At 38.2% G+C, this 11,623-nt stretch overlaps 2 protein-coding genes across 2 annotated transcripts; both read left to right on the top strand.

The window, feature by feature from the left end:
- The first annotated feature begins 2,867 nt into the window (after positions 1-2,867).
- Positions 2,868-4,937, top strand: LOC139882252 (uncharacterized). Its single transcript, XM_071866610.1, has 7 exons — positions 2,868-3,227; positions 3,516-3,674; positions 3,868-3,948; positions 4,160-4,252; positions 4,376-4,519; positions 4,629-4,736; positions 4,860-4,937. Exons 1-7 carry the CDS (start codon positions 2,868-2,870, stop codon positions 4,935-4,937), a joined length of 1,023 nt encoding a protein of 340 aa, XP_071722711.1.
- Positions 4,938-5,924: 987 nt separating this feature from the next.
- LOC139882250 (lysine-specific demethylase ELF6-like) lies at positions 5,925-11,186 on the top strand. The gene is given in 7 exon segments (XM_071866609.1): positions 5,925-6,705; positions 6,708-7,076; positions 7,477-7,555; positions 7,672-7,739; positions 7,952-8,102; positions 8,430-9,151; positions 9,415-11,186. Coding segments are annotated over 7 exon segments (3,942 nt in total).
- Positions 11,187-11,623: the final 437 nt, after the last annotated feature.

The following is an 11,623-nucleotide window of genomic DNA, read 5'->3' as shown; positions in this document are numbered from 1 at the left end:
CTTGAACAATTTTCTTATTTTTGAATGAATTATATGTTTCTTTGTTTATTCTTGTTGTATTAGAAATTTAACATCAATGTAACCTATGTATAAGGATATATTTGTGTAATTATTAGTCAAACTCTGAGACATCATTCTTTTCTCATCAACATCAGAAATATATTGCTAATGATATCTTCTAAGTAGTTAACATATGTTATCATAAAAAAAAGTAGTTAAGATATGTATTTTTTTTCTACAATTGTTTTTCCCTTTTCATTTATCATCACGGATTGGAGATCATTGCATCTCAATGGTTCCTAATTTTCAATGAGCATAATAATATAGAGTCTTTCTCATTTTTACAAAATTTCTCGAAGTGTTTTTCCCTATTAAATCAGATTTTGGAAGCCCATGTGGTTAAGGTATCCCCATTAATGAGAACACCCAACTTTTTGTCCCTCACGTTTTATTCATAATACTTTTTTAATCTTTTTCGTTTTTTTGTTAATCTAAGAAACCTTCACGTTTTTGGATAGCGACCGCCGACCAAACAAGTTCCTCACCGTCAATTTTTCATAGGTGGCACATACGTCGCACCGTGTGGCGCCAACTCATGCATGTCAACTAACGAACCCATAAAATTTTGACACGTGGCACATCAACCACACTTAATCCAAATCATCAATATCGAAAACTAGTTTTTTCTCGGATCCGTACATTGCATTGCACGAAATATTTAGTAATGTTTAATAAGTTAATTCATGTAATTTTATTTGTTTTTATGTTAATAATTTTATGTTTCAATATTGTTGATTAATTTTATTTCCTAAATGATATTTCTTTTTATTAAAATTAATTATAAGGATTCATATAAATAATTTATGTATTTTGAAGGACATGTTAATAAATGAATTTTGTATTTTAAGATAATGCTGCATGTGATGTGATGAAAGTAGTCATTCTTAATTGTATATTCAGTATCAATATATTAGTATTAGTATTGATTGAACAATTAAATTTCCACCCGTACTCATTTAATATTAAAAAAATCTATTACACAGCTCTTTCCCTCTCTCGTTAACTTCTCAAGTCAGAAAAGTAAAGTAAGAGCTTCGATTGAGAGGAAAAGAAATCCATTTTCAAAGGCAACAAAATTACAACTCGAGAAACATTTTAACAAGATCACAAGTCGGGATGCTCTACACAATGCTACAAATCGGGATCTTTTAACAAGGTTACAAGTCGAGATAACCTAAACAAGGCTACACCCGAGATAATCTAAACAAGGCTATACCCGGGATCTTTTAGCAAGGCTACAAGTCGAAATATCCTAACTAAGGCTACAACTCAGGATCGTTTAATAAGGCTATAACCTGGCCACAACTCGGAGTTTTTAACAAGGCTAAAACTAGGGATAATATAAACAAGGCTACAACTGGTGATTTTTAACAAGTAGCGATAATTTAATTCAAGGGTACAACTCAGGATTTTTTGACAAGGCTACAAGTAGGGATAATAATTCAAGGCTACAGCCCGGGATCCTTTAACAAGGCTACAAGTCAAAATATTCTAAATAAGACTACAATCGGGATCTTTCAATAAGTGTACAACTCGGGAAACACGACTAAACTTGGGAATTTTAGCAAGGTTACAACTAGGGATAATATAAACAAGTTTACAACTCGGGATTTTCTAAACAAGACTACAAGTCGGGATAGTTAATTCGAGGCCACAACTTAGAATTTTTAACAAGGCTACAAGTCGGAGTAATCTAAACAAGGCTACGACCCGGGATATTTTAACAATAGTACAAGTTGGAATAATCTAAACAAGGCTACTATTGGGGATCTTTTAACAAGGCTACAACTCGGGATAATTTAAACAAGGCTACAACCTCGGTTTTTTACAAGGCTACAATTCGGGATAATCAAAACAAGGCTACAAGTCGGGATAATCTAATTGAAGGCTACAAGGCGAAATTTTTTAACAAGGTTACAAGTCGGTGTAATTTAAACAAGGCTACAACTCGAGATCCTTTAACGATTCTAAAAGTCTACTATTTGGGTTCTTTTTGCAAGTTTACAAGACGGAATATTCAAAACAAGGCTTCAACTTGGGATCTTTTAACAAGTTTACAAGTCGGAATATCCTAAACAAGGTTAGAACTTGGGACCTTTTAACAAGGTTTCAAGTCGGAATATTTTAAACAAGGCTACAGCTCGGGATCTTTTAGAAAAGTTACAAGTCAGAGTATTCTAAACAAGGATACAACTCGGGATCTTTTAACTATACTGCAGCTCCGGATGTTCTAAACAAAATTACAACTCGGAAACTTAACAAGCCTACAACAGTACAACTCGGGTAAGTTACTACTCGGCCCAAGGATTTGCTCAAAGTTATTTTTTGGTTCTTATTGTTTTATTAATTCGAAAAGTTGGTCCCGCTTTTACTGATAATCGGTGACACGGGCACGACCACGACCAACGCGCACTCGCTCTCTCTTTCTTAGACCCAAAATCCATTAGGCTCCACGAAAACCCAAAATCCATAGGGACCATCGTCCCCTGTTCGTCCTTTGTCTCTCTCAGTAGAATCATTCACGAGTCCATGGCAGAAGAGGGGTGAGTGAATGATGTAGCTCACAAGTTCTTCGTAATTGACCGGTATGGTTCAACTCATTTTATTCCTTTATCTGAATGCATTGCTGTTTAGTATAAGTTGATAAAACCTTTGATTGATTTTATTTGTCGGGGAGGACCTACCCACTTTTCTGTTTTTCTTTTAACTTGGGAAGAAGAGATTACTGGTCTTTGAATGTTCATTACCCAATTTGCACGTTTTTCATAGGATTTATTTGATTTCAGAGTTGGGATAAAAGAGGGAATATGATGAACTGCTTGATGCACGTGTCTACGTATGGTGCCGTAATATGTAGAAGAAGTAGCAGCCATTTACTAGTAGCGAATGGTAGTTTGCATACATATTTTTCTTCTGCTTGGAGTAACAGTTACAATCATGAAGCCATTAGAATTAGAAACTTCAACTTAGAGCTTCTGCTGACTCGATTTAGAGCTCAGCGCTTCTCGTCTCAAACCGCTACAACTGATAAGAAAACACGGTCTCGGAAATCAAAAGTCAAGGCAGTGTTAGACCAAGGGAAGGATGCATTTTTTGTCGTGAGGAAAGAGGATGTCATTGGCGTTTACAAGAATTTCAGTGATTGCCAAGCGCAAGTTGGAACTTCAGTAATTCTTTTCGCACTCTTTAATATGCTCTGATTACTTAGCTTTTTGCTAATAAGTAGCTAATGAAGTTATATCCTAAAGATAGCAGACCATGACAATCTCATTCATCACTTTGTATTTGGTAATTGTGACTGTTTGTTTCATATAAATCTGCTGAAACGTGGATGCATACTGAATTTGTTAGAAATTTAGGCATTTGTTTAAATTTTTATGTGTGAGGGCCTTGTTTCCTATCCTAAAGACATTTGATGAGGGATAGAGTAAACTGATCATTCCTTTCACTGGCAGATATGTGATCCTCCTGTCAGTGTGTTCAAAGGTTACTCTTTACCTAAAGACGCTGAGGAATACCTTATCTCTCATGGGCTTAAGGGTGCTCTTTACACAATCGATGCTTCTGATCTGACGAAAAACATTTTCGGTTCACTTTCATCTTGCGCTATACAAGTGAGCATGATCTGAGCAAAATTACTCTGCATTTTTCTGTCTGTGAGAGAGGAAGAAAATAATTTATGTTATAAGTAGTTGGTTTATTAGTAAATGTTCGGTCTTTAAGGTTGGCAATATTTGATTATTATTTTAGCTCTTTTGTTTACTGTTATCTTTCCTATGTGATGATACTTTCCCCGCTTTCTATCAGGTATCGTCAGCCTCTGTTCCGAAATTAAGTACGGACACAACCGAAAAGTGGTCACAATATGTGCTTGAAGTAGAATCTTCAGTAAGTTTGTAGTCTCAATATTCTGAAATGTAGACTAGAATGTCAGTGAAATTAAGATAAAATTGTATGGGTGGTCCATGTCAACCGGTCTCGAACTATTTGTCAAAGGTCATCATTGTCATTGGTGCTCAATGCTAGTGTATGAACTTTTTGTGTCCAGAGATTCTTGATGTTCATGATGAAAAGCAATAACAATTTTTGATCCTAGCAGGGCTCTTGTTGTATTGAGTTTGACGGTGCATCGAAGGGAAATCCCGGTCCAGGTGGCGCCGGAGCAGTTGTCAAATCGCCTGATGGAACTGTGGTATAGACTGCTTGCTCTCTCTTACGTTCAAGCTCAGTGCATTTTGCATGAAAATCACGTTTTTTGGGAATTATGTTTGTTTTTGCTTGATCTGTCGTTTATTCCAACCGATTTTTCTGACAGATCTGTAGATTACGTGAAGGTTTGGGAACGGTCACCAATAATGCTGCTGAATATCGTGCTGTTATCTTGGGATTGAGATACGCTCTTTCGAGAGGCTATGCTAATGTACATGTTCAAGGAGATTCGAAGCTCGTTTGCAAGCAGGTAATTTAATTTAGTCACCAAGTGTAATATGTTCATTGGCTCTGAGTTTGTAGATTATTTTGCTCGAGACCATATTATTGATTATTTTTGTTATGGAGAATACTTTTAGATTGATGGTTCATGGAGGGCCAGAAGTGAAAACTTATCTAATTTGTACAAGGAGGCAAAAGAACTCAAGGAAAAGTTCCCTTCTTTTCATATTAGTCATGTTCTAAGGGTATGCATGTTTCTATTTCGTTATGCTTTTGTTTTTACGTTCTATGCCATTTCCATAAGTTATGTACAATAAGATGCTCTTATTCCTCATTTTTTTTGACATCCTTGTGCATACTTTGTCAAGGAACTGAACTCTGACGCAGATGCTAAAGCAAACTTGGGTATCAAGCTAGCTGGTGCGTTTTTCTTTTTTGAAACATGACTGAATTTCGAGGAACTTCTGGAGTTGTAATCTTATGAGAACTCGATACTTTTTGCAGATGGTGAAATCGAACCCGTCTAAAGATGGCCGGACGATCAAATGCAAACTAAAACCGTGTTTTCTCTTTATTGGCAAAGAATGATAAACATTGACATTGTAGAGGAATGAAACACTGTCTGCACATTGAACTATTAACATTGGTTCTCCTGTAGTTATTTAGCTGCATCTTCATCCTCTGTGTGGAAGTAAAAAAAGCTCGAGTAGAGGAAGGAAAGATGGTTTGTTCGTATGGGTTCTTGAAGTAATTCGCAAATTGAATTGGAGCTTCTATCACAAAACCCACAAATTGACATAAATCGATAATGTTCAAATTGTGGTCGAACGCTATCCAATCGATTCAGTCGTCATCTTCCATGGAATAATGGTGAAAGTGATAATTATAAAAAAAATCAGGGACCAAAGTGGGCGAGTGTTGTAGTTTAGGGAGAAAATTAAGTTTTCGTCGAAACCGCCGATGGGCTAACGTGCGCTGGTTGTTGTAAATCACCCGGATCTGTCGTCAGCGTAATGGGCCAAAGTAAATCGTACGGTCCACAAACAGTAAACAAATACTGAGTGCTGTGTCCTACACAAATATTTTAGTACAATTGTATTGCGAAATTTTAAACTGTGCCGGTGTAAGATTACCAAAGGCGAAAACCGGGACTCTCTCTTTCTCTCCCCCCAGTCTCCTGTTCTTCTCTCCAGGTCCGAAGGCCAACAATTCAATTCTCCTATCAGGTTTTGATTGCTGTTTCTTCAGTTTTGTTTTATGATTTTCTTGTACTATTTTAGCTCTATGAAGTTGACTTTCATCAGGGCAATTGATAAAACACAATCTTCAATTTGAGCAGATTAGGGACTAGGGTTTCTGTGGCTGGACTAAATAAGAGCTTCATGATATGTAATTCGTGGATGTTGCATTGATTATTTGGGAGTTTTCTTTTGATGGGTAATGCTGAGATACCCAATTGGCTTAAAGGGTTACCTCTGGCACCCGAGTTTAGGCCAACAGATACTGAATTCGCTGACCCAATTGCCTATATATCAAAAATAGAGAAGGAAGCTAGTGCATTTGGTATATGTAAAATAATCCCTCCTTTGCCAAAGCCATCAAAGAAGTTTGTGTTTAGTAACTTGAATAAGTCACTCCTGAAGTGCCCTGATTTGGGCAGTGATGTGAATTCGTCGAACCGATGTTCTTCTTCAAAAACAGGCTGTGGCGATAATGGCAGTGATGGAGAGGCCAGGGCTGTCTTTACCACTAGGCAACAGGAGTTAGGACAGAGTGTAAAGAAAGTCAAAGGAGTGTCTAATAATCCAAAATTGGTTGTTCAGAAGCAGGTTTGGCAAAGTGGAGAGGTTTATACATTGGAACAGTTTGAGTCTAAGTCGAAGGCTTTTGCTCGAAGTTTACTGGCCACGGTTAAGGAGGTTTCGCCATTGGTTATAGAGTCATTGTTTTGGAAGGCAGCTTCTGAGAAGCCTATCTATATTGAATATGCAAATGATGTGCCAGGATCTGCTTTTGGAGAACCAGTTGGTCAATTTCGGCGTTTTCATAGACAGAGGAGGAAGAGGATGTCTTATCGTAGGACTGGAGAAGATTCCGATCCCAAGAAAGATGAATTGGAAAGTGTAAGCAACAACCATGACCACAAGAGCACAGGTGTTTATGTTAATAATGATGAAATTAGATGTTCAGAGATTCCTAACTCATCTACTTCTTCCCGAGTTTGTCATCAGATGGAGCTTCTCAACTTTCAAGGCATAAGAGTGTAAATGCAAATAATGATATGGAAGGTACTGCTGGTTGGAAGATTTCAAACAGTCCATGGAACCTGCAATTGATTGCACGTTCTCCAGGATCGCTTACCCGTTTCATGCCAGATGATATCCCAGGTGTTACATCGCCCATGGTGTATATTGGCATGTTGTTTAGTTGGTTTGCTTGGCATGTTGAAGATCACGAGCTTCACAGTATGAATTTTCTTCACTATGGCTCTCCAAAAACCTGGTATTCCGTCCCAGGAGACAGTGCATTTGCTTTTGAGGAACTTATTCGCACTAATATATACGGCGGCAGTATTGACCGTTTAGGTATGTCTTGTATTTTGACTCAATTATTTGACAGTTAATCTTTGTTCTAGGCTAGCTAAGTTTAAACTATAAAGTAGAGTCCATGATGGCTTCTCATAAAAAAGAAAAAGCTTCAGGGTGGATTATTTGGTTTATTTGTTCCACCCCTTAACTTTCTTGCGCTAGGAATTGTGAAATCATCATTATATTTTCCTTATTTGTTCTCCTCTAAGTTCTCTTCCTACTCATCTTCAGAGCTATAGCTAGTAGCTTCTCCCAATAGAAAATTCTGCTCCAGACATGCATCTTTTTCAACATTTCTCATTATGTCCTTGATGGTTGACTGAGTTCCAAATTAGTTGGTGTATGCTTGTATATCTTATCTTCTAAGTTCTAATATAACTATGCATTTTTATTTCAGATTCTCTCAGTCGTCTGGGCGAGAAAACAACTCTTCTATCACCAGATACCATTGTTGCTTCAGGGATCCCTTGTTGTAGGTTGGTTTCTAGTTTTCGTTATCACCTCTTGTGTACTAGTGGATCATTGAGGCTCAGTATTTTCTGACTTTTTATTATCTAAGTCCTACCCATGTACATTGTTATTTGATTTTTAGGTTGGTTCAAAATCCTGGTGAATTTGTTGTGACATTTCCGAGGGCATACCATGTTGGATTCAGCCACGGTAACTTTTTGATTGTCTACTATTTCTGCAATGTTTACGGAATTTCTGTTTTTAAAAAGAGTTGTGTTATGTTAAAGTAACATTAAATGACATCTGTACATGAGGCAATCATATTTTTTGGAGATATTCCTGATCTGTCCTTTGATACAATGCAACGCTACTCCCTGATCTCATATTTTTACTGACTGCTAAAGCATTTTCTTTCCTGTTAGGCTTCAATTGCGGAGAGGCTGCTAACTTTGGAACTCCACAATGGCTGAAAGTAGCAAAGGAAGCTGCCGTTCGTAGAGCTGCTATGAATTATCTTCCTATGCTTTCGCATCAGCAGCTATTGTACCTTTTGACCATGTCTTTTGTTTTGAGGTCAGCTCTCGTGTATTGTTGAAACTCTAGACTTCCAAGTTTGAGCTAGATTCTCAGTGACGTAGTTGCTTCTGAAACTTGTAAAAATGTGGGTTTCAATTGGCAAGTTATGAGTCAAAACTCAAAAGGTTGTAGAAGTTTTTGATTTAATTCCTCGCATGTTTAATGTTTATGGCAGTCTCGATATTCCTTCTAGACTCTTGCAGAGTAGATGTGAGCAAACTTGGGATGGATATTAGTTGTTCAACAATGCCATAACTATTGATTATGAAGTTTTGGTTGTGTCTTAATTACATAAAGGTTGAAACTCTTTTTATTTCATGGCAGGGTGCCAAGGTCTTTACTACCAGGTGCTCGGTGTTCTCGTTTGAGAGATCGTCAAAGGGAAGAAAGAGAAATTTTAGTAAAGAAAGCTTTTATAGAAGATATGGTAACTGAAAATAAGAAACTGTCTGTTCTTCTGGGAAGAGAATCAAATTACTATGCAGTATTGTGGCACCCTGATTTACTGCCACATCGAAATAAGGAGTCTCAATCAACCATCACTGCTATTAAAACGCTGAATGAAGACTCATCCTGCTGTCATCATGAAAATAGCAAGAGTCAGAATAATTTGTATGACGAGATGAGATTGTCCATGGAAACTCTAAATGAACTATGTGTAGATGAGGATGATATATCTAGTGATTTCCAAATTGACTCAGGGACGCTGGCATGTGTGGCCTGTGGGATTCTTGGGTTCCCGTTTATGTCTATTATACAGCCATCTGAGAAAGCATCAAAGAAGCTTGTCGCTACAAGCCAAGTTTCAGTTCAGGCAGGACTGGAAGTCTCAGGAACTGAAAGTACTTATCCCTCTTCAGCACTTACCAGTATTCCATCGCCTCCATATCATCCGCCACCTTTATCAAAAGTTGAATTGGATAAAGCTTGGAGTAGCTGTACTAAAATTTTCAGACCTCGCATTTTCTGTTTGGAGCATGCTTTGCAAATTGACGAGCTATTGCGACCTAAAGGTGGAGCAAACATACTTGTCATTTGTCACTCAGGTGAGACAATCTTGTTATTTTACGATGCTATCTGTAAAACGATTTTTTCAAATTTCTTCTCGACGTTTACCACTCTTTCCCCCCTCGTCGTGTTTTTTTCCCCCCTTCTAAAGAGTAAAGAGCATGCCTAGTTTTACAGATCATTTACAAAAATTATCATCAGAATTCATAATTTTTCCCATTCTCAAGGTTTCTTTTGTATTCAAAATGTTCATATAGTTATTTGTTAATCTCTTTAGTAATATCTCCCTTTTTTTTGTTAGATTATCAGAAAATGAAGGCTCAGTCAATGGCTGTGGCAGATGAAATTGGTTGTCCTTATGATTCCCACGAGGTTACATTGTGTAATGCATCCCCACAAGATCTAAATCTGATAGATTTTGCGATTGATGGAGAAGATCTTAATTGTAAAGGAGATTGGACGTCAGAACTGGGTATTAATTTACGCCATTGCGTGAAGTTCAGAAAGAACTCTTCATCTGTGCGAGTTCAGCAAGCATTAACGTTGGATGGTTTGTTTTCTGACAAAAGTCCCCATTCTAATATTTTGGACGTCGAGTGGAAGTTCAGACGGTCTCGCTCTAAAATGGTGTTAAAAAGTCCTACCCTCAGTAAACCACATAAGAAGGTTGAATTGAAGAACAATAAGGTGTTGGCAAAAAAGTTAAACCAAAACATTGATACTAACATTGCGAAAAGGGAAAATAAAGTAATTCAGTATTCAAGGAAGAGATACAAGTCAAGTTCAGGTCAGAACCTCACCCAACAAGAAGCTCACACGACACCTTCTACTGAGCATAACACAGGGTCATCTGCTGCTAAAAGTATTGGCGGTTCTGAAGTCGACTCTTTATCTGTATCTGTCGGAATTACTAAAAAGTTGTATGAAACGCAGGTGGTTGATTCCAGTGAGGGTATGAGCCTTAATTCTTCACATTCAGAAAATGAAATTGAACTTGCTGCAACTGCTTCAGTGGTTATTAGAGGCAACGAGAGGAAACCTAGCGAAGTGCTAGAAGTTATTGAGTCGTCATGCGCTACTGAAGAATTACCGGTAGAACAGGCTCAGGGAAAGCACATTTTGAATGGAGGTAAGAAGGAAACCGTATCAAGTTCCGGTACACGCCCTGAAGTGGACCAGCCTGTTCTAGTAGCTGTTGAGAAAAGCTCCGAAGCTTCTAGAGGAGCCGACTCTATGACTAACACTGAAATGCAAGAGAATTCCGATGAAACTGGCAGTAATGTGAAAGAACCCGTCCCCAGTTTTGTTACACAACCAGAAGAGGAGCTGCCTATGGCTTTATCAGTGAAAGTATGTCTTGAAGCTCTGGAAGAAACCTCTAGCAGGAAAAATTTGAGTCATGATGTAGCTGGAGATACTCTCGTTCTAGATGAAAAACCCATGGGAAATGCGATTGAGTTTAATACGATAAGCTCCAAGTCAAACAGTGGAAAGAAAAGAAAAAGAAAGACTGAACTTGACCAGATAAGAGCTTCGGAGGATGTCGGTGTAGCAGCTGATTTCATCCGGAGTCCTTGTGAAGGGCTGAGGCCAAGGTCGGGGAAAGATCCAAGAACTTCAGAGGAGGTCAGCGAAGCAGCTGAAGAGAGGTCGGTGATGAAAAAGGTAAAGAAACCTTCAGCTTCTCGCCTGGACAAGGAGCGGAAAAAAACCAAGGAGACTTACAAGTGTGACCTAGAAGGCTGTCGCATGGGTTTCTCAACAAAGGAAGCTTTACGCGTGCACAAAAACAACCGTTGCCCCTATGAAGGCTGTGGGAAGAAATTTAGCAAACACAAGTATGCAATAGTTCATCAACGGGTTCACGACGATGACAGGCCCCTTAAATGCCCGTGGAAAGGCTGCTCAATGTCATTCAAGTGGGCATGGGCGAGGACTGAACATATCAGGCTCCACACAGGAGAACGTCCATACAAATGCATGGTGGAGGGTTGTGGCTTGTCGTTCAGGTTTGTATCAGACTTTAGCAGGCATAGAAGGAAGACGAATCACTTTGTGGATTCTACTGCGTGAAAAATTGTTTTTATTGGTTGTAGCTAGTCATGATGTAACAATACATTGAATTGTTGGGTAATTGGAAAATTCTGCTGCTGAAATTGGCTAGCAGAATAATGTATGATGTAGGGTGTTGGGTGGATTTAAATTTAGGGTAGAATGATGATTTCTGCAGGATAGTTTGCATGTAAACAATTAGTTTGAACATCGAATTTCTTATCCTTCTGCTGTCTGTCTGGACAGCTCCTTCAAAAATTCAAAGTCCTTGTCATCTTTTGGTTTGAATGCCTTGCGTGATGCGTCAATGCTTCTGTATAATTGGAAATGCTTGTCCCTTTTCGTCTTGTAGTTTAGTCTTTAATTTGATCATTGAAGGAGAAAAAGTCATAATCTTTAATGTATCATATCCTGCCTAGCTAGTCGTCAGACTGCTGAAAGGTTGACTTCTGGAGTGA

Source organism: Rutidosis leptorrhynchoides, unplaced genomic scaffold (genome assembly GCF_046630445.1).
Source record: "Rutidosis leptorrhynchoides isolate AG116_Rl617_1_P2 unplaced genomic scaffold, CSIRO_AGI_Rlap_v1 contig248, whole genome shotgun sequence".
Classification (NCBI taxonomy): Eukaryota; Viridiplantae; Streptophyta; class Magnoliopsida; order Asterales; family Asteraceae; genus Rutidosis; species Rutidosis leptorrhynchoides.
This window is presented reverse-complemented; position numbering and strand designations above follow the sequence as displayed.

Excerpts from the sequence above, each read along its gene's own strand:
- LOC139882252 (XM_071866610.1), top strand. The coding sequence starts at position 2,868 with ATGATGAACTGCTTGATGCACGTGTCTACGTATGGTGCCGTAATATGT. Across the intron at positions 3,949-4,159 it reads TGCTTGAAGTAGAATCTTCA|GGCTCTTGTTGTATTGAGTT; the intron begins GTAAGTTTGTAG and ends TGATCCTAGCAG. Across the intron at positions 4,737-4,859 it reads ATATTAGTCATGTTCTAAGG|GAACTGAACTCTGACGCAGA; the intron begins GTATGCATGTTT and ends TACTTTGTCAAG.